At 41.5% G+C, this 23,767-nt stretch overlaps 2 protein-coding genes across 3 annotated transcripts in view; both read right to left on the bottom strand.

The window, feature by feature from the left end:
• On the bottom strand, positions 1 to 1,057 carry LOC134206206 (uncharacterized protein K02A2.6-like). The gene has a single exon (XM_062681895.1). It carries the CDS (start codon positions 1,051 to 1,053, stop codon positions 1 to 3), a length of 1,053 nt encoding a protein of 350 aa, XP_062537879.1. The 5' UTR covers positions 1,054 to 1,057.
• Positions 1,058 to 11,251: 10,194 nt separating this feature from the next.
• Positions 11,252 to 23,767, bottom strand: part of LOC134226257 (src substrate cortactin) — a 32,145-nt gene continuing 19,629 nt past the window's right edge. The window contains exons 3-7 of one of the 2 annotated variants that reach the window (XM_062706913.1): positions 13,007 to 13,117; positions 12,597 to 12,854; positions 12,403 to 12,537; positions 11,943 to 12,344; positions 11,252 to 11,880 (exon numbers count right to left, since the gene is read on the bottom strand). In XM_062706913.1, coding sequence (XP_062562897.1) covers positions 11,800 to 11,880; positions 11,943 to 12,344; positions 12,403 to 12,537; positions 12,597 to 12,854; positions 13,007 to 13,117 — 987 coding nt within the window. In that variant the 3' untranslated portion in view covers positions 11,252 to 11,799. The remainder of the gene's footprint in view (positions 11,881 to 11,942; positions 12,345 to 12,402; positions 12,538 to 12,596; positions 12,855 to 13,006; positions 13,118 to 23,767) is intronic. The other variant, XM_062706922.1, reaches the window with a different exon arrangement.

Genomic DNA, 23,767 nt, shown 5'->3' on the forward strand with positions numbered 1-23,767 from the left:
TCAGTATCGTTTATTGCGTATATGAATTTCTGCGTATACTTCATCACCGGCAGCAAACATCCTTTCTTTGGCTCTATGAGATCTATTAAATTGGTAATTTTGCTTTTGATTAACCTGTAACGACTTGGGTTGTTGTTTTTTTAGATGGTCCAAATTCATTTTGATTTTTCTTCCAAGCATCGCTTCGGCAGGTGATTTTGAATTTTCAATATATTCGTTTGGAGTGTATCTGTACGTGAACAGAAACGTTTGAAGTGCCTTTTCAAATGCATCACATTCCATTTTTGTTATCGCCCTTTTCAATGTATCGACGAACCGTTCTGCTTGTTCGTTCGACTGAGGATGAAATGGTGGAATTTTAATATGTTCTATTCCATTCTTTTCACAAAACTTTGCGAAGGAATTTGAATCAAACTGTGTCCCGTTGTCAGTCACGATAACATCTGGTAATCCAAACCTTGCTATGGTTTCTAAAAGCTTGTTTATAGTGACGGATGATGTCATGGAGTTCGTGCAATATATTTCTGACCACTTGGTGAGAGCGTCGACGATAACCAGAAAAAAATTGCCCTTGTATGGCCCGGCATAGTCCACATGGATACGAGACCATGGTTGTGTAGGAATTGGCCAAGATGAAAGTGTTGTCTTTGTGGGAGACTTGGCTACTGCTGCACAACGGGAGCATCGTCGAACGTAATCTTCTATGTCCGCATCGATGTTTGGCCAATATACGTAGCTGCGTGCTATAGCTTTCATTCGCTCCATCCCAGGATGTCCAGCATGTAGCTGCTTTAAAACTGGTGTACGAAGAACATCTGGAATGACCACTCTATCCGATAACATGACACAATCCCCTGAACTGTATAACGATTCTTGTCGTGCACGATACGATTTCACATCAGGTGCCATATTGGTTGTTGACCATCCAGTTTTGATTTGTTGAAGTACATTCAGAAGTGTTTTATCTTCCTTAGTAGCAGCTACAACCATTTCGTGTGTGATTGGAAGCGAAGAAAGTGATTCGGTTTGGATTATTCTAATGCTGGTCTCCATTCGAGTACTTGCGATAACATATTCCTCTTCAGGTTTAGCATGCTGATTTATGAGTTTTGATAAAAGTCGGCGTATCCAAAGCTTTCCGTTGATTTGAATTCGATTTTGAAATTATACAACAACATAGTTAGCGCCCACCGTTGTAGCCGATTAGCGGTGTGAACCGGAATTCCTTTCTTCGATCCGAAAATGGAAACCAAAGGCTTATGATCTGTCTGCAATGTAAATGGACGTCCAAACAACATTCAATGAAATTTGGTAACGGCAAAAATTAGCGCCAATGCCTCTTTCTCGCCTTGACTGTATCCAGCTGTAGACACTGGTATCTTGCGTTAAACACTGAAATCTGTCGTCCGAAAATGGTCTTCAGAATTGATACGGTTTGATCGAAATTTTGATCTTTGGGCTTCTTCGGAAGGATATAGCTAATGTACTTTTGATGTGCCACCGTACCAATGTTCCGAAGCAAAAGTCTAACTTTTGCGGCTTCATCCAGGTTTTTTGCATCTTCATGAAAAGTCTTCATACCTTGAGAACCACGCTGCAAATGTTACGCCGTTCTCAGGATCGTACATGAACTCTGTGATTCCACTGGACAGAGACTCGATAATAAACTCCTGATTGTTGTTCCTCTGGGTCGAAAACGTGGATTGTTGGCTTGATGAACTTCCATTGTCTTGACCAGCGGATGATTGATTTTCCATCAGTTTATCGAGAATCCGTTGTTGATTCTGAATAATATCCAGAAGCGATTTTTGAAACTCTGGATTCATCTTGAAATTAAAAATCTTTGAATTTCCGTAATCCTCGTCGCCAAAACTGTTATATATGGGACAGTCAGAGATCTGGACAAATAACGTCTTGATTGGACTGAGGTGAAAACAAGAATGCTTTTCATTTTTAGTGTCAAAGTAACATAGATTGCTATGATGTAATAGGCCTTAAGTTTGGCCTGCTAACACTATGAAATAGAGAGAAGTACAGATTTCGTTTCATTGCTAATGGCACAAGATCTGAAATTTTCCTGAAAACACCAGTAATCTGGGCAAGCTTAGAGCTCAGCTTGTTGATGTGTGCATTCCATTTAAGCTGTTCATCTAGAAGTACTCCCAAATATTGGAAAGAGTATACTCTTTCAATTGTGTTATTTCCATATGAAACAACGATATTGCTTGTTCGTGGTACATTGAACAACATGTATTTTGTTTTGAGGATGTTGACCGTGAGCTTGTGCTGATTCATCCACTTACGCAAAACTTCCAGATCTTGGTTGATTAACTGCTGAAGTTTTTCACAGAGTGTTTCATTATATATAAGCACTATATCATCGGCGTACATAAATAGCATTCCGTTCAGATGTAGATCCTTCAAGTTATTAACGTAGCAGTTAAACAACGTTGGGGCTAGCGTGCTACCTTGAACAACTCCAATGTCAATGATACGTTCTGTACTATTGATGCATTTATCGGAGAGGTACTGTTTGCGGTGACAAAGGAAATCTCTAAACCACTTGCAACTATTTCCTCTTACCCCAAGTTCATTCAAACGACGGAGCAGTATTTTTCTGTCACATGTATCGAAAGCTTTACTAAGGTCTAAAAAACGGCAGCAACCTTCTGCTTTTGGTCACATAATGTTTGAATTGTTGAAACGACATCGAACAAAGCTGCTTGAGTGTTAGACTTAGGACGAAATCCGTATTGGTATGGTGAAAGCAAACGATGATGGTCGAGATGTTCCATGAGCTGTTCATTGACGATTCGTTGCAAAATTTTGTCGACTACGCAAGGAATAGAAATGGGTCTAAAGTCCGAGAACTCAGTTGACATAGTACCTTTCGGAATTGCAACTACTTTTGACATTTTTAGAACACTTGGTATTCGAGATTGACGAATCGAAGCATTGATGATGTCGCATATGTTTTCTGACAATTCTTCGTTGAATTCCTTGAAAATTTTAACTTTTATCTCGTCGTAGCCGGTAGATGCTGTTGTTGGGAGTGCTTTGATGATCTTCTTAACTTTCGTTGGGTTCACGATCTTGAGATTGAGGGTGGCGCTAATTTGTTCGTGGAATGGTCCCAATCCTTCATAAGGTACCGAGGTATACGAATTGCTAAATTTTCGCCAACTGTCGCAAAATAGTTCACCTGTCATAAGACGAGTTTGAACAATCCCATTGAATTCCACCACTTAATTGTATCCTGACAGATACGTATTTCGACCTCAACAGTAAGGCCGTCTTCAGTGTCTTGTACTTGACTCGACTCAGTCGAGTCAAGTACAAGACACTGAAGACGGCCTTACTGTTGAGGTCGAAATACGTATCTGTCAGGATACAATTAAGTGGTGGAATTCAATGGGATTGTTCAAACTCGTCTTATGACAGGTGAAAACATTCCACTAAAAAGCTCAAAATAATTTTCTTAGCAAAATAGTTGTTGGCTTCTTCAATTGCACCTAGCTTGGCATCAAAACTATCACACATTCCCGTAATTGAACAGTCACTCTTTTTACTCCCTTTACTGGGCCCTCCTTAGCCGTGCGGTAAGACGCGCGGCTACAAAGCAAGACCATGCTGAGGGTGGCTGGGTTCGATTCCCGGTGCCGGTCTAGGCAATTTTCGGTTTGGAAATTGTCTCGACTTCCCAGGGCAGAAAAAGTATCATCGTGTTAGCCTCATGATATACGAATGCAAAAATGGTAACTTGGGTTAGAAACCTCGCAGTTAATAACTGTGGATGTGCTTAATGAACACTAAGCTGCGAGGCGGCTCTGTCCCAGTGTGGGGATGTAATGCCGATAAGAAGAAGAAGACTAGCTTAATAGTGTCCCAAGTCTTCGATACACTTTGCTTGCTTTGCTCGAATTTAACGGCGTAATACTGTTTCATTTTGCTTCGCTTCAAATTTGTCACTTTTCGGTGTCGAATCGTATTTTCGATCGTTGAGTCATTAGTTATATTGTCGGCGTAGCACCAATTTAGAATTCGGAAGTCCGGACTTCCGAACCGAACTTTCTTCCGAAGTTTTATCTGTCAAACTAATGGATGCGTTGTTTAGCGCATCTTTAGGGGAATCCAGCGCACTACTTCCGAAGTTGGGAAAGTTGCCTGTATCTGGAGAAAAATCCAACTTCGGTATAAAAAGCGGTATAAATTTATTCCGGATACACAATAATGTGGTCCAGGCACGCTTCATACCGGGTCGGAGTGATTTCGCAGAAGTTAAAACCGTTAGAAAGAACCGTATTTGTGTATTTCTGCACTGCGGTGTTTGCTTGCAGTAAATTAATGTTGAAGTCCCCGCATATGATCGTGGTGTTAGATCCGTGCCGAACCAGAAAATCATCCAACAGCTCTAGAAATTTGTCCACAGCTGTAGATAATGTTTGTGGTGGTCTATATATACAAGACAAAACGATTTTCTGTGGGTAACCTACTTCTACGGCGATGATGCTGTTGTATTCATCACAATACGATTCTATAGGTTTCGCATTAATGGTTTTGTGGACAAATATTGCAGCTCCTCCTCCGCGTCTGGATGATCGCGAAGCGAAATAACACTTATAATTTTGAAGTGACATAAACTCATCGATTTCAGTTCTAGACCATGTCTCCGAGATCAGGAGGATTATGACTTAAGTGTGAGCTTTAGTGAGCATTACATTCACATTATTATTGCGAGGGATGGTTAATCCGGTTGTAGGTCAATGCCCAGAATACCAATCCCCAGAATCAGTTCCCCAGAATGGTATTTCCCAGAATTCCATTTACCAGAACGACCAATTCTCTAGAATGATATTCCCCAGAATGTACTATTTCCCCGAAAAGAAATCCCCAGAATGACCCATTCCCCAGAAACCAAAAACCCAGAATGATCCGTTCCCCAGAAAAAAGTATCAGTCTAAAAAACTATGTCTTTCGCTGTCATTTCTATAAATTATAAATACCAGATACTATATTTCTATTCAAAAATACTTATATTGAAGCACGCATTTGCCCGGAATAAGGCAAAACGACATATGCTGTATTCTTTTGAAGCACGCATTTGCCCGAAATGGAGCCCATTTGATTTGTTTGTTAAGGTTCACATATAATACGAAGGAGCAGATAATTCATTATGTTCATTGTTCATATTGGGGGAAGACCATATGGCATAAAACCGTTTGGCATAACGACTTAAATGTCTAAAGGCCGTTTGACATAATTTGTTGGGTACCTCGAGGTCATTTGGCATAATGAACATTTGGCATAATCGTTGAAAAAAGTATCAAATGCAATGGGTCATAAGAATGATTGTATGTCATACCCCAGAAACCCATTGCCCAGAAAGTGATTCCCCAGAAATTAATTCCCCTGAATGCACTATTCCCCAGAAAGCCATTCCCCAGAATACCACAATCCCCAGAAAGACATTTCCCAGAATGCCCCCATCCCCCGAAAGACATTCCCCAGCATACCATACCCCAGAATGCACCATTTTCTAGATTTGACTAAATACCACTAAAAAAATATTAATACTAATTAATACTATATTAATACGTATAATACTAAATATATACTAAATACTCGTTTGACATAATGCCGTTTGGCATAAGTCCGTTTGGTATAAGTGCGTTTGGCATAATGACATTCGGCATAAAGACCATTTGACATAACGATCGTTTGACAAGAAAAATAGTCATAATGATTTTAGGGACATTTAGCATAACGACCATTTGGTATAATGACAATTTGGCATACAAATTGAAAAATTCATAAAAACTCTAGGATTTCTTCCAATCAAATGCGTGCATGCTTCCTCGTTATAAGGAGAAATCGTGAGCTTTAAAAGATGGAATCATCAGGTCATTTATCTTATTCGGTTCGTATGCGTTGAAAAGAAATCATATACATTTCCACTTTTGCGATCTTTTGAAAAATGGATCATCTAGTCTTCTGCCTTCTTTCGGAAAAAGGCGTACTTTTGAAGCGGTAATTTACTCTTTTGCCCTTTTCAGGGCAAATGCATGCTTTTAAAGAAGTCATCTACTCTTTTGCCTTTTTTAGGGCAAATGCATACTTTTAAAGAAGGAGTAATCTACTCTTTTGCTTCATCCCGGACAAATGCGTACTTTTTAAAGAAGGAGTCATCTACTATTTAGCCTTATTCTGGGCAAATGCATACTTTTGAAGAAGGAGTTATCTACTCTTTTGCATTATCCGGGCAAAAGCGTACTTTAAAAAAATGAGTCATTTACTCTTTTGCCTTATTCCGGGCGAATGTATACTTTTAAAGTAATTATCTACTCGTTTGCCTTTTTTTCCGGGCAAACGCATACTTTTAAAGAAGGAGTCATCTACTTCTAAGAATGGAAATCATATATTCTTATGACCCATTGCATTTGATACTTTTTTCAACGATTATGCCAAATGTTCATTATGCCAAATGACCTCGAGGTACCCAACAAATTATGTCAAACGGCCTTTAGACATTTAAGTCGTTATGCCAAACGGTTTTATGCCATATGGTCTTCCCCCAATATGAACAATGAACATAATGAATTATCTGCTCCTTCGTATTATATGTGAACCTTAACAAACAAATCAAATGGGCTCCATTTCGGGCAAATGCGTGCTTCAAAAGAATACAGCATATGTCGTTTTGCCTTATTCCGGGCAAATGCGTGCTTCAATATAAGTATTTTTGAATAGAAATATAGTATCTGGTATTTATAATTTATAGAAATGACAGCGAAAGACATAGTTTTTTAGACTGATACTTTTTTCTGGGGAACGGATCATTCTGGGTTTTTGGTTTCTGGGGAATGGGTCATTCTGGGGATTTCTTTTCGGGGAAATAGTACATTCTGGGGAATATCATTCTAGAGAATTGGTCGTTCTGGTAAATGGAATTCTGGGAAATACCATTCTGGGGAACTGATTCTGGGGATTGGTATTCTGGGCATTGACCTACAACCATAAGAATATATGATTTCCATTCTTAGAAGTAGATGACTCCTTCTTTAAAAGTATGCGTTTGCCCGGAAAAAAGGCAAACGAGTAGATAATTACTTCTTCAAAAGTATGCATTTGCCCGGAAATAGGCAAAAGAGTAAATGACTCATTTTTTTTAAAGTACGCATTTGCCCGGGATAATGCAAAAGAGTAGATAACTCCTTCTTTAAAAGTATACATTCGCCCGGAATAAGGCAAATAGTAGATGACTCCTTCTCTAAAAGTACGCATTTGCCCGGGATGAAGCAAAAGAGTAGATTACTCCTTCTTTAAAAGTATGCATTTACCCTAAAAAGGCAAAAGAGTAGATGACTTCTTTAAAAGCATGCATTTGCCCTGAAAAGGGCAAAAGAGTAAATGACCGCTTCAAAAGTACGCCTTTTTCCGAAAGAAGGCAGAAGACTAGATGATCCATTTTTAAAAGATCGCAAAAGTCGAAATGTATATGATTTCTTTTCAACGCATACGAACCGAATAAGATAAATGACCTGATGATTCCATCTTTAAAGCTCACGATTTCTCCTTATAACGAGGAAGCATGCACGCATTTGATTGGAAGAAATCCTAGAGTTTTTATGAATTTTTCAATTTGTATGCCAAATTGTCATTATACCAAATGGTCGTTATGCTAAATGTCCCTAAAATCATTATGACTATTTTTCTTGTCAAACGATCGTTATGTCAAATGATCTTTATGCCGAATGTCATTATGCCAAACGCACTTATACCAAACGGACTTATGCCAAACGGCATTATGTCAAACGAGTATTTAGTATATATTTAGTATTATACGTATTAATATAGTATTAATTAGTATTAATATTTTTTTAGTGGTATTTAGTCAAATCTAGAAAATGGTGCATTCTGGGGTATGGTATGCTGGGGAATGTCTTTCGGGGGATGGGGGCATTCTGGGAAATGTCTTTCTGGGGATTGTGGTATTCTGGGGAATGGCTTTCTGGGGAATAGTGCATTCAGGGGAATTAATTTCTGGGGAATCACTTTCTGGGCAATGGGTTTCTGGGGTATGACATACAATCGTTAATCCATATATATATATATAGAAAACTCAATGTTTGTATGTTTGTATGTATGTTTGAATGTATGTTCCAGCATAACTTCTGATCCCATTGACCGATTTAATCAAAATTTGGAACACAAGTTCTTTATCTTAAGGAGACGACGTTATGGATGCTCTTCGTAAAAGGGGGAGGGTGTGGGGGGAGGGGTATTGTTTAGTTATCGATCAACTCAAGGTTACTTCTGAACCTCTTGGCCGATTTCAACCAAATTTTAAACACACATTCTTTATCTTAAGAAGACGACGATAGGGGGCTAGGGATGCTCTTTGGAAAAGAAGGAGGGTGTGGGGGGCAGGGGTATTGCTTAGTTATTGATCAACTCAGTGTACTTTTTGAACCCCTTGGCCGATTTCAACCAAATTTGGAACACACATTCTTTATCTTTAGGTGACGAAGATAGGAGGGTTAGGAATACTCTTTGGAAAAGGGGGAGGGTGTAGGGGGAGGGGTATTGCTAAGTTATCAATCAACTCAGTGTACATTTTGAACCCCTTGGCCGATTTCAATCAAATTTGGAACACACCTTCTGTATCTTGAGACGACGATAGGGGGGCTAGGGAGGCTTTTTTTAAAAAAGGGGGAGGGTGTGGGGGGAGGAGTATTGTTTAGTTATTGATCAACTCAGTGTAACTTCTGAACCCCTTGGCCGATTTCAACCAAATTTGGAACACACATTCTTTATCTTAAGGAGACGATGATAGGGAGGTTAGATATGCTTTTTTGGAAAAAGGGGGAGGGTGTGTTGAGGGGTGTATTGCTTAGAAATTTATCAACTCAGTTTTGAACGCCTTGGTCGATTTCAACTAAATTTTGAACACACATCTTAGGGAGACGATGATAGGGGGGTTAGGGATGCTTTTTGGAAAAAAAGGGAAAGGTGTGGGGGGAGAGATATTGTTTAGCAATCGATCAACTCAATGTAAGTCTTGAACCCAATGACCGATTTGAACCAAATTTGTATAAAATGATGTCTGTCCTAAGAAAACAATTTTAGTGTGAGAAAAGGGTATTGTTTAGTTATCGATCAATTCAGCATAACTTTTGAACCTATAGGGTGCTTGGTGGCCTTGTGTCACTGCTTCTGCCTCATAAGCAGGAGATTAAGGGTTTGATCCCTGGCCCTTTCCAATTTCCTATTAGATAATTTCGTTAATCATATAACTCAATCTCTTTGCAAATCAAATTCTCATTGCTAGCAAGTATGATTCTAAATATAGAATTGTTATAAAAGCTGCCTGTTACTTAGTAGCAGTAAATAAAATGTAAAAATAGATTGGTATTCATTTGTACCCGCATACGAATGCTATATACGGTCGCTATGCTCGTGCAGGCCTCATACAAGTAAGAATGTGTGAGGTTAATGTGCGGGTAGCGATGGTGTGGTAGACGTGTGCGTGGTATCAGAATCCAATAGCATTCAAATTCTAATTGTAAAAATGAATCCCATTAGAATTCACTTTAATACTTTCTCATTACTCTAGTACTTCTAATTCTCATTCATATATTCCTATCCCATAGATCGCATCACTTACCAAAGTGAATCCAGATAATATATCCCTTCATACTAACACAATATCCTATCCTAAAACTATCGTGGAGATGCAGAGGTATACTCGGTCTCTAGTAGCAACGAGAGTTGAACTAATAATCCTTCCTTCCCTTGATGACCGTAAGGACGTGGCCGGCGCCGTAATTGACTTAGTAAAATGCATTGAATTTCCGAAATTTACACATTGAGAATGATAGCTAAACCCAAGCTCCATTCAATTGGTTCCCTGTGCAATTTCGCAAGTTCTAGGCAATCACGGAGTAGCAACTACGAATTGTACGGTTATCCTGCTCATGCTCATCCTGCTCAATTCAGAATAACTTCTGAACCTATTTACCGATGTCCACCAAATTTGGAACCCATATTCTCTGTTTAAGAAGTCTATATCAGACTGGGTAGGAGTGTCATAGCTGAATGAGAGAGAGGGTATATTTATTAAACGAACAGTTTAGTATACTTTTTATCGCATGGGTCAATTCAAACCAAGGAAATTATTATAGAGAGCCTGGGAGGGACTTTTGGAATTCGGGAGGTTATTGGGGTTGGGTATTTTTTAGAAACCGACTTAATTAAAAATCCCTCTTATTTAGTTCATTCGAGGTTCTTTGACATTGTACAATGCTCCGAAAACAAATTGCCCAAATTCCTCAAAACTAGCAAATCCTCGACAATAATATTTTCCCGGTTATAACATTTCCCCAATAATGACTTTAACAAAAATTATATTTCCCGAAAATGATACTTCCCGATACACATATCCCAGAATATGATATTTCCCTGAAAATGACATATCCGTGAATGAGATCATTCGGCATGAAGGGCATTTGGGATAATTATGAACAGCATTAGAAAAATCTTTCATAGAAAGCATGCATTTGCTGGGTATAAAACAATGACAATTGTAACCTTTTATCGAAATCATGGTTTGCCCAGTTAAAAGCAGTGATTAATGTGTTTCCTTCTGGATGGTGGGTATGATTGCTTCTTTAAAAGTAGGCATTTGCCCGGAATAAGGCAATGGTATGTGTGATCCCTTCTTTAAAAATATACGTTTGCCCGGAATAAGGCATCGGTAGATGTTTTTCCTTCTTTAGAAATAGACGTTTGCCCGGAAAAAGGCTATTCAAACCCACGATCCCTTCTTCAAAATAAGTCAATGTTTCCAAAAGCCTTCCTTTAATCAAATGATCAAGTATCAATGAGTAAATTACCCTGTGGACCAATTGGTTTTATCATTTTCCGATTGTGAAAAAACTGCGAATTATACTGGCAATTCCGGGTACATAAAGCTAGTAATAATATAAAAGGGCTTTACAACTGAAAAACGCACTTTGACAACCTCACTTGTTCTTGTAATATTGACCATCATTAAGATGGTTCAGTTGAAGTTCGAATTGTCTTATAAATTATAAGACAATTCGAACTTCAACTGAACCATCTTAATGATGGTCAATATCAACACCTATTGTCGCATGGTTCTCCCTCTAGAAACAGGTGTACTGTATCTACCATCTTATCTTTTTTCCAGGGATTTGTTCGGTATGCTTTAGCAAAAGTAGACCATACAAAATTGTCAATGTTATAACTAATCGTGGTTATATAGATTGATTTCAACGAATTACACTAATGTTTTAATTAATCGGCAAATTGTTCTTTTTCTATAGTCCTTCAGGCATTGTTCGGACGTGGTATTAAGGTGTTAAGTAAAAAAGTTCTCTGTCAACACTCCTAGACGGTGAAAAACTGGCTAAGTGCCAAAATTCACATTAATGGAGATTAAAATAAAAGAACGCCTAGTGACCGAATTTCGGTATAATAGCACTAGTATAAATTCGTTCAACGAAATGGGTAGGAAGATATGGTGATTCAAACCGTGTATTGTTGCATTATCGTAAAATAAAATAAGCTACAAACTAAGCTGAACATAAGCTGAACAAACTAAAAATAATCATCTTCAAGGAATGTTCCTCTGCGTATTAATGTGGGTTGTAAATACCAATAAATGCTTTTTTTTCAATGCTTGCAACAATCAAAATATTTTTAAAGAAAGTTGAATGATAAAATACAACAAAAATAATGTCAAATGCTTTGAGCGGTTGCCTTATCTAAATGTTTTTCTTACTGAATCAGTAGGACGTAATTCGCTGGGAACAATCCGTACTGATTGTTGCACAATCCTCGCCACCAACCTTCATCAATCTAAAATCGCATTGGTCAGGAAAATTATCGAAAAAAAAAAATGTTGTCTTTTTGGTACTTACCATTTCGATGTGGGTGATCCGATCATCCGGGTCGAACGAAATCTCGTCATCCGCGGCGGCTTGGTAATCGTACAGAGCGACCGCCTGTACGCCCGGATCGTCCGCCGACAGAATAAACTCCTCCGGTTCTCCCTGCTCGGTGGGAGCCACTTCTGTTGAGGCTACTGGCGATTCTATGGGAGCGGGTTCTGGCGTTGGTTCCGGTTCGATTGTAACCGATTGACTCCTGGCAACCGCAGCCTGAGAGGGTGCTGGCTCTTCCACAACCACTGCCGTTGCTGGAGGTGGTGATGTTGGTGGAGGTTGCTCCACTCGTTGAGCTGCAGGAACTGCATTTGTTGGGATTACATCCGGTTGGACTACCGGACGGGATTCCTCCTTTGGCAGTACGATCTGTTCCTTCTGTTCGGATAATGAGATTAATTTGGTGATTCAATTTCTAAGTATCATAGACCCATACCCTAGCGCTGTCTGCTGTTGTGTCGGGTTGTTTATTGAAGTTGCTGATGGCGTTTCCAACGCCTTGCTCTCGACCCGTATTGATGGGACCCTTTCGTTCCGGTTTTTTAGGCTCCACATTTTCGTTCACGTTGTTCTAAAATTTGTTTATTATAATTAGTTGAGATTGACTTAGAACCAAGTAGTGGTAATTACTGCTCGTTTAGCCGCTTCATCTCGATCCTTCTTATCCTTTTCCAAGCGCAATCGCTTTTGCTCTTCTGCCTTTTTTCGTGTTTCCTCTTCGGCTGCCACAGCGAAGTTCTCGAACCGTGCTCGAATGTTTGACGGTTTTGCCGAACCAATATCCGGCTTAGTTTTGGTATAGTTAGTGCCAATTTTGTCCTGTTCCTGGAAACCGAGGGCCGATTTGTCCATTCGATCGCTTTGCACTCCAAACTTTCCGCCAAAGCCCTAAAATGATTGCAAAATATTGTTATTACTCTAAATCTGCCATCAGATTTTTTTTTATTTTATGTAGAAGATCTGCAGGTCAAGTAACCACCACCTTAAGCGCCCGGAAAGGTACCCGAATACCAATTGAAAAACCAGTTCCGAATACTCACAATCTTATGATCGACCTGACTCTCGTGCATTTCTGGTTTCTCGACGTGGTCCCAGCCGAGAGCCGACTTGTCTTTCCTATCGCTTTGGACACCAAATTTGCCGCCGAAACCCTTGAATCAATTATCAATTTACTCGAACGCCGTGTAATATAGTTTAGATTTTGCAATGAACCTAAATGCGCGTGGTTTAACAATTATCTTCACTTTTTTAGAGATCAATACTATTTTGCACTTGAATGTTACGGGTTGGAAAAGGGAACAAGAAGATATAAAGAAGTGTTATATTCGGAACACTGCCGGAATAAGAGACTAGGTTTGATAACTTCTAACTAGTTGCTGTATATTTAGGAGACAAATTTAGAATCCTCGTTCTAGGATTGGGATAATCGGTTGAACGGATTCTTCAATTTCAACTGGAGTTGGTTCTCGTATTGTTTCGGGTTCTTCATTATCTACCTCTTCATTGTCCGAAGAATCACCCATCAGCTTCGTCCCCGAATCCATCTTTTCAAACTGTGGTTCTAGATTTTCAACAGGAGCATCGTTTGTGAACACGAGTCTTGAGCTGATTAGCATGCGATCGTATCGGACAATGTTGGTCTTCAAGGAATACATTCTAGTTTACTGTGCTAATCTTTTCGATAACTGTTGATGGCTACCACCGCCAAGAGTTCGCTCGATGCACTTTTGCATACACAAAATCGCTGTGCCGTAATCTCCTCTGAACTGCTCCGTACTTCTTGTTGAAGGCGTTGTTCTGCTTGTTCCTGTCCTTCCTGATATGGTACGAAATGGTCTCCCGAACATCATCTCTGCTCTGCTACAGATTTGCTGCCTAGGTCGCTGGTTGGCGTAGTACGGCTTCCACAAATGTTTCTCTTCCCGGTATAATTTTATGAAGGCTACTTTTCAGTGTGTCCACAAATCTTTCGACTAGTTCATTTGATTGTGGATGATATGGAGCGATGCAGAGGTGTCGAATACCTTGGCTGGTACAGTAGAAGCTGTGGTATTATGGTAGGTAATTTGCATATATAGTTGGCTTAATTGCACGTCGCTGACGTCTTGATGGATCCGATTTAGACTCCGCGCTGCAATCCGTTCCAAGGTCAAATCCGTATAGTTCATCATCGGTGTCATTGGTAGGTACCGGCGGCTGATTATCTTCATTAATGCTAAATTCTTCATTTGGAACAGTCTCTGTGGCAGGCTCAAGCACCTTTTGAGGTTAGCTACGTTCCGGTCATATGATTTACCTGTAGCTTGGCCTTCAAGTGCAGGAATTTCAAATCGAATCGTTCTACCGTACAGTTATTTCGTGGGGGTTTTACCGGTGATTGAATGAAGCGTAGTGTAGTACATCAGCAAGTAGTAGCGAAGATCCTGCCGCCAGTTTCTTCCGAGTGCGTTGCTGATCTGAAGGCATGTCAGTAGGGACCGGTTTAAGCACTCTACTAATGCGTTCTCTTGCGGCCAATGTGGGGTTAAATGTCTAAGAAAAATTATTTTTATTTTGCTGTATTTATCAAAATCTATACCACGAACTGCTTCGCGTTGTTCAAAGTAATTGATAGTGGATAACCAGGGCGGCTGAATATTTCTTCTAGTCTTTCTACAGTTTCTTTTGCTGTTATTCTTGTCATTATTTCCACTTCCTTATATCGACTATAATAATAGTCGATAACAACAAGCAAACAGGTTACAAATAGCATGGGTCCGAGAAAATTTATGGCCACCTCCACCAACGGCTTGGAGGGTATCTCACGACGGGTATCTCCATGGGTATCTCCATTCCAGGCCACCAAACCCGGTCACGCAGTCGTCGTTTCATCACCGATTCACCCGGGTGACCTTCCTGTGCAAGTTCCAGCATACGTGTTTTCAGACAATCGGATATAACTAGTTTATTCCCTCAACTAAATCTCCGATAAGTCCTAGTTCATGTTTGAAGGGAGTGAAAGATTTAACTTGTTGAGTTTCACAGTCTCCGGTTTTAAGACTACGTTTTACATCCTCTAGCGTAACGTCTGTGCCGGATATTTTTTGACGTAAACTACGGAGAAAGCTCGGATACAGGGTGGAAAATGAAAATTTGTGAAAAATTAAATCATGTGAGATTTCGAACGCTAATAGCGCCTTTATCTTTCGATGGATTTTCTAGATTTATATATCAAACGACTCGAATACTCTCCACCAATTTTCTAATTTTGATCAAACTTTTGATTATTAACGTTAAACTATTGAAAGTTTCAATTCTCACCAAACCCAGTCAAAATTACGGAACCAATTAATCCCGTCCATGCATCCCCAACACGGACATCAGTTTGATGTAAGTTACGGTACTATTGGTCAACCGGCTTATTTTCTCTATGCATAAAAGGCCCTAGTTTCGGGCGCGCTCCGTCGGTAGCAGTGTGTCACCATCGAAGCCGATTGTCGAACGGAGAGCAGACTATAGGTGTCTCGAATAGCGATCCCAGTGACAACGGCTGTCACATCGATGGCGTCGGTGGCTTCATCGATGGTGGTGCAGCGGTGGTTGCTGATAGTGATTGGAGACATAGAAAATAAATTGGTTCTTTTCAGAACCACCATTATATTGGGAAGAAAATAAAGCTGAGTGGAATTTTCCAAAGTGCAACCGCTAGTGTATGAGGCGTTCAGTGAAATTTTCCTACAAGATTTTGACTTCAGGTTTGTAGCTATGAGAGATTCAAAATGCGCATTTGTAGCTCCAAGAGTCAAGTGGACTGTATAAACCGAAGGGCTCAGCGTAAGCTAAATAAAAACGCAACCGCAAACGTGAGCTTCTGAATTTGAACTGATGTATTTCCGCTTTTTACACACTCAACATATTTAGGTTAATAGGGGTAGAAAATAATGCGTTACATAGAGTTTCATTGACACGGAAACAAATATTTGTATGATCAACATCTTCCCGGCCGTTGAAATGACTTAATTTCAAATTTCAGATGTGGTTCTCTCCTCCTCGTCCAGCGGCAACAAGCACAAATACTTCACCGCTCGTTTGATGATCGTGTCCTTGGTCTTCAGAGTAACCACTCGCACGTGGCCGTCCTTCCCTGGATGCAATTCTAAGATACGTGCAAGATTCCACTGAAGTGGTGGAAGATGGGCATCTACGATAAACACCAATGCGCCCACCTTGATACTAGTTGTCGAAGAGTCACGTTGTCTTCGCTGAATTTTTTGAATATAAACTTTTGACCAGGTTCGCCAATACTTCTGCTTCAGGTCCTGCAACACCTGCCATCTAGACAGTCTGCCGTGCTTCATGGCTTCATACGATGGTTCGGATATTGCTTGAAACTCTCTGCCTATCAAAAAATGAGCAGGCGTGATTGCAGTCAAGTCATTTGGATCGTCTGATGATGGCACCAAAGGACGAGAGTTCAACGTAGCCTCAATTTGTGCCAACACTGTCGTCAATTCTTCGTACGAGAGTTTATGATCCGCCAAAATTGGTCGCAGATGAAATTTAGCCGACTTCACCCCAGCCTCCCATATTCCTCCGAAGTGCGGACTACGTGGAGGGATGAAGGACCACTCGATGTTTCGCTCGACGCAAAATACATTAAGCTTTTTCTTATGCATCTCAGTTTCAAAAAGATCGGCCAATTTCGCTAGCTCATTGTTCGCACCGACAAAGTTGGTGGCGTTGTCCGAAAATATTTTCTTGGGTAGACCGCGCCGACTCACAAACCGCTGAAGAGTAGCCAAAATGCGTCTGTCGATAAATTTGACACTGCTTCCAAATGCATAGCCCGTGTAGCCATGCAAACAAAAACGCACACATATCCTTTGGTCATTACACATTTTCGCACAGAGACCGCTGATTTTAACAAAAATGGTCCGGCGAAATCAATCCCTACGTTGGAGAATGGATACGCAGCTTGCACTCTGTATTCCGGCAGGTCTCCCATCAGTTGCGTCGCTTTTTTCGGATTAGAACGGTAACATGGTGTACATTTGTGTACCACGTTTCGAATCAGATTCTTTGCTTGGAGAGGCCAAAATTGTTGTCTTACAACAGCCAGCAACGCTCGCTGACCGATGTGCATGTTGGTCTTATGCAAGTGACGAATAATTGCAACGGTCACAGGGTGTTTGGCAGGCATCAAAAGCTGATGTTTACTGCCATACGGAATTTGAGCGTGTCGAATTCTTCCTCCCACACGCAATGTGTCATCTCTTTCGTCGATGAAAGGGTTCAAGCATTTCAGCGGATACTTGAAGTTCCCTTCTTCCGTCAAGGCTCGAATTTCGTTTTTGAAGCACTCTTTCTGGATCAGTCTCACAATCAGTAACAGTGCACGTTTCATTTCGTCCGCAGTAGGAAATCCCTTCGCAATTTGTCTTCTTCCGTTCCGAATGTAGTCAGTGAAACGAACCACGTAGGCCATGGATCGTTGCATGATGGAAAATCGGCTTATGTTGTCAAACAATTTCAGTCGTTGGCTTTCGGTCGATGTGAAAAGAGTAACTACTCGTAATTCTGGAAGACCTACCTCCGAAACCGGTGATGGTGTATCAATTTGGAAATTCCTTCGCTTCAAGATTTCAGGACCGTTCCACCAAATTCGATGTCCTTGCAGTTGATTCGGTTGAACGCCTCTAGAAATAAGATCGGCAGGGTTCATCTTCGTTGGAATATATCGCCACTCAAACCGGTTGGTCAGCATCTGGATCTCCTTCACTCGATTCCCAACGTAAAGCTTCAACTCATCTGGCGACTTGTTGATCCAACAGAGTACTATCTGAGAATCGCTCCACAGTACAACAGATTCGAACTGTATTTCCATTGCGTCGACCAACTTAACAACAAGACGAGATAACAGAAGAGCCGCCTGTAGCTCCCCACGTGGAGTTGTAATTTCCTTTTTAGTTCCTTGCTTCTTCGGTAATATTCTTGATTTACTACAGACTAATTTCATTTCAGCACTACCATCACGTAACATAGATCGAGTATAGAAACAAGCACCATATGCCAAATCGGACGCGTCAGCGAATCCGTGCAATTCGACACCAATGCAATCCTGACTCAGCACGCAACGAGGAATCTTTAATCCGTTTAATGTCTGTTGTAGTCGTGCTCGGAAATCCTTTCAAAGATCTATCAAGTCCTACTGCAAAGCATCATCCCAATGTAGTTCAAGAAGCCATAATTCCTAATAAACAATTTCGCTGCTGTTAGCACGGGACCAAGAAACCCCAGCGGGTCGAAGATTCTTGAAATTTCACTCAAAAATCTGTCGCTTTGTCAAGCATGAAGACGGTGATGGTTCGGCAAGTCGAAACATGAACACATCAGTGGTAGGATTCCATGCGATTCCAAGCGTTTTCATCAAACAGTTGATAGCCGCATCATCGATCGTAACCAGCCTTTCTCGCTTTTCAACTGGTACCAGCTCCAGCAATTCATTCGAATTCGAACACACTTTGTGTATGCCGAAGCCACCGGCAGTAAGCATACCGGTTATCTGTCGCAGTAGTTCCAATGCTTCATCCAAAGTTGCTGCTCCCGCAAGCATATCGTCGATGTAGAAGGATTTCTTCACAGCTTTAGCAGCAAGTGGATAACGTTCTTCTTCTTCTTCAGCGAGTTGCCTCAATGCCATCGTAGCCAAAAATGGCGAAGACGCAAGTCCGTACGTGACCGTTCTCAAAGAATATACCTTCAGTGGTTCGTCACGGTTACTTCTCCAGAAAATCCGTAGAAAGTCGTCATCCATCTGCACCTGCCGGTACATTTTCGGAATATCTGCGCTGATTGCAAACATGAACGTTCGGAATTTCAAGTGAATGGACACCAAATCGTTCTGCACCGTAGGACCAACCATTTGTGTTTGGTTGACAGATACTCCAGTCGACGATTCTGCCGAACCATCAAATACTACACGAAGTTTTGTAGTTGAGCTGGTTGGCTTTAGCACGCAATGATGAGGCAAATAAAATGCTTTAGTCGGATCTTCACAATGTTTCGAATTCATTTCGACCATATGCCCCAACTCTTCATACTCGTGCATAAATTCAACGTATTGCCGTTTCAAATCGGGATCCTTATCCAGCCTCTTCTCAACGGCCAAAAACCTTTTCCTAGCCATGGTTTCGGAATCGCCCAACTGACCCTTCGCCTCGTTGAAGGGTAGTCGCACGAAAAATCGACCGTTTTCGTCACGCCGATACGTTTCAAGAAAATGCACAACGCATGCATCATCGGATGATTGCTTGTGCACAGTTGCTTCGTCGTAAGCATCAAAATACCAAAATCGTTCAAGTAACTTACCAATGTCGTCGTCAGTTACCATCGTACAGAGCGTACCACCTACACTCAATTGGCTAGTTGGAATCAAACCGCTCACAATCCAACCAAGGGAAGTCTCTTGAACAGCAGGCAAATGGTCTGCCAACTGCAGCTGTCCATGCTTGATTAGCTTAAAGAAAAGTCCTGAACCAATCAGAACATCCACAGGCCCGGGTACGTTGAATCCAGGATCAGCCAACTTGATGTATTTCGGTATGTCCAACTGGGAGGTCTCGAAACGCTGCATGGGAAGTTCACTTGTGATTTTCTTTACAACAAGGAACTCTAAACACGGTGACTCATAATTACTTCCTGTTGACTTGATTCGTGCGTGCACTTTGAACTGAATGCTCATCTGGTTACCACCAATACCGACGATTGTATAGTTTGCCTTTCGCCGTTTCAGCCCAAGCTTGGCAACCATCGCTTCCGTAATGAAGTGCTTGTGTGAAGCAGAATCCAACACAGCCCGGCACTCCATCATCCGCTTCCCAGCACCGTGGACCGAAATAATCGCTGTAGCCAACAACGTATCTTGATCAGCTTCTACGTTCGAGCATAGAACCGATCCGTCATTACCTGTCGTCTCTGTATTCTCAACGGCATCTGCTGGTGGCCTCGGCGCGTTCGCCTTTGATGCACCGCTGTACTGCTGCACTACTGGTTCATCTGAACGCGTATTAGTGGGATGCAGTGACGTATGATGACGTTTGCCACATTGTTTGCACGACCGCTCAGACTTGCATTTTCCCGTGATGTGTCCCCTTTCCAAACAATTGAAGCAGGAACCACTTTTCCGTAACGAGTTATATTTCTCACTCAAGGTCACTTTCTTAAACGCTTCACACTTCCAGAGTTCATGTTCTCCTTTGCAATGCGTACACTTTTCGCTCGTAGTAACCAGACTATGTACTTTAGAGTCTGGTTTTCCAACGGAGCGCACTTGCTTCACTGCTTCTGCTGTCGCCTTGCTACTACGACTTATCTTCTCAAACACTTTGCACCTTTCCTTGAGGAATTCCATCGTCGATCGATAATCCGCCAAATCGTTATCCTTCTGGTGTAACTCCCATGCCTTACGGGTCTCCAGATCGAACTTCTTTGCTAGCACGTTTAGCAGCATCATTTCACCCAAACCTTCCACCGGTAACTCCAGATTTTTCAAAGCGTCGATATTTTTCGCAACCGTATCAATCAGCCTCCGCAATCCAATCGCACTTTCCTTCGTCATAGACGGAATGTTGAATACCGCGTCGATATGCTTGTCTACGATAATCTGTTTGTCTTCGAAACGTTCACGCAGCGTCTCCCAGGCAGCATCATAATCGTTATTGTTTATGATGTCCTGGTCTATCACGCCAGCAGCTGCACCTATCAGAGAGTTGCGCAAATGGTACAACTTTATCGCCGGAGGTTCGTTATCGTAACGAGCCATCACGTTTTCAAACATATTTTTGAACGCGAACCAGTTCTCGAAATTTCCGTCGAAGGTTGGCAATGGAGCCTTCAACGGAGGAACGTATGGGTGATTGTGAACAGGCTGTTCTTGCACCACCGCAGGTGTCGCTTCACTTTTCACTGCCGCATCAATTTTCTTCGTAATTTGCACATACAGCACACTGTACATTTCTTCCACTTCAATGAACCGCATTTCTTCCGCGCACCTCACCTCTTCGCTAGTGTTAAGGTCGTAAACGCGATTTTGAAGGTCACTGTACTCACTGTAGGCACTTTCCAACATTTTCAATTGGAGTTGCAGATAATGCTTGTCTGCCGACTCAGGCCTCTGCACCGCAATTTGAATCCTTGTCAATTTTCTCGCCACCGTTTCCTTCTTCTGTACCAACACATCGAAATCAACTTTATTCTGTCGAACCATTTCCCTCTGATTTTGCTGGTACAGTTGCTCACTCACAGTGAGAACACGCGGCGGATCTGTTTCATTTACATTTCCGGTATTCGTGGCGTCCGCCATATTTTTCTGGTTCTTCTTATTACTTTTCGGAGTATGCGTAGTCGGCGCCATTTTGTTTTTCACGTTTGCACTCCACTCGCGACACGTTCAAACATGTTCCGTATACGCCGATTCGATATCGTTCTATTTCCGTAAACGTTTTACCGTTTCACTTCCCGATTTCGCAATTTCCACGCTAGGAAATGCGATCAATACGAATTTTTGAATTCAACCACACATTCGGCTCGTATGGACCAAAAAATGTAGCTCCAAGAGTCAAGTGGACTGTATAAACCGAAGGGCTCAGCGTAAGCTAAATAAAAACGCAACCGCAAACGTGAGCTTCTGAATTTGAACTGATGTATTTCCGCTTTTTACACACTCAACATATTTAGGTTAATAGGGGTAGAAAATAATGCGTTACATAGAGTTTCATTGACACGGAAACAAATATTTGTATGATCAACAGCATTATTTATCCAAGATGAATTTTCTTCATAGTCCAAGATAATCGCTTGGCAACGACAGATAGTTCAATCTTAACAATGCCGTTGGTAGCAAAATCAAAAGCGCACGTCGGAAGGAGACGCTGCAATAAATTTTCGGTTGGCACGGATTGCGTCTGTAGCGCTTCAGCTATTAATTATCAAATTGGCTGTCTTCGGCGAAAAGTAAAATTTTTTCGAGAGATTTTGACATGCCATACAATAAATTTCTGCAGCGTCACCCTCTGACGCGCACTCGTGATTTAGCTATCGACGGCAACTATCTGCTGATGACAAACCACCCGATTTATTTCCAGTAATGTCCGATTCAATCACAAACAGCAACAACTTGATTGCTACTGACGTCAGCATCAGTCACTCAATAAACTGCCACGGAAATGCTAAAGACGCCAATCATGTGAATACATTTTTACAGCGGCTCTCTTCGACGCGCGCTTGTGATTCTGTTACCGCCGAAAACTATCAACTGATTCTGGGACCGCAGTCCGTGATATCTCGAACCAAGTAGCTCACGCGCGCTGGAAAACAGCTTTCTTGTAGTCAAATAAGAAGGACCATTAGCCCCTCCTCTTTGTTAATCGGTATGGTGCAAATATTATGTGCAAACATAACATTCACCAAAGGGGCGGGGCTACAGCTTTCATTTTCTCTATGCATAAAAAGATTCTCGCTCCGGGCACGCGTGTCATTTGCGTAGAGTGGAAACCACGCTCCGACGGTAGCGGTGAGCCTGCATCGCGGAGGCGATCGTCGGGCGGAGAGCAGACCATAGCGTCGGGTAGCGATCCCAGCGGCAACGGCTGCCGCTGCGATCGCGTTGGTGGCGTCATCGATGGTAAAGCGGCGGTGGTTGCTGATAGTAATTTGAGACATTGAAAATAAACCGGTTCTTTTCAGGACCACCAATATTTTGGGAAGAAAATTAGGCTGAGAGTATTTTCCAAAGTGTCGATGCTAGTGATCGGCAAACTCTTGGCGTCCAATTTAATTTAGGCAATACTCTGAGCTCCGTTATTGGTTGTTAGTGATTTAATATACGCATTATTGGGAGGATTGTAAATACAAAATTTACCCAACACGAACTTTCTTTAAAGTAACAAACATAATCGCTTGGCGTTGGTTGCGGTATCGGGGCTTCAGTTTCGTTTCGAGCAGTGGCTGTCGATAGCAAATGCTGGGTAAAGCGTACTATTGGTCCTTAGTACCTCTCGCGGTCCTTAGCCTCTTACCCAACTATGGTCGAACTATGGTCGTATGCTGACAGGGAAAAAGGGGTTTGCTCCTTTCCGGAGATGCAAATCTTACTGAGCGTTTGTTCTCCATGTTAGGGGCGGCTGATCATCATCCGAGTGCCAGCGAGGGACTCTAAATGAAACTGTGCACCATGACCCACCGGAAATAAGGAGGAATGGTCCTCCGGAAATTTGGGGGTTTGGTGTCAGGCTCTGCAAGCCAGCCTTAAAAACTTACCCAACGAATAATCAACAAGAGAGTGTAGTGGATTATACAAATAACAAAAAGAATAATAAATAAATTCAAGCTCTATCTGGTAAAAGGGCGAATGTCGCAAGAGAGAGTTCTCTTCGTCGACTTCCCCTCTTTTAAATAAAAGTGACAAGCAGAGGATTTTTTGCAGTTTATCACTTCAGAATGCAAGTTTGCATTGTTTTCTATCGTGCTGAGGTGATAAACTGTAAAGAAATCCGTTGCTTGTCACTTTTATTTAAAAGAGGGGAAGTCGGCGAAGAGAATCCTCTCTTGCGACATTCACCCTTATTCCAGACAGAGCTTGAATTAAAGAAAAATATATCTATCTCCTATAGACTTTTATTATTGGAAAATCGGACCTTTTCGATTGTTAGTCTACTTTTCTACACCTCGTACGTTCCACTCTTGATCTTGTTTAGGCGCAAACTTTCTCCCTCATCATTTACCGTTAGGCGTACGTACCCTTCTTCTGTATGCTACTAGAGCGT

Source organism: Armigeres subalbatus, chromosome 1 (assembly GCF_024139115.2).
Source record: "Armigeres subalbatus isolate Guangzhou_Male chromosome 1, GZ_Asu_2, whole genome shotgun sequence".
Taxonomy (NCBI): Eukaryota; Metazoa; Arthropoda; class Insecta; order Diptera; family Culicidae; genus Armigeres; species Armigeres subalbatus.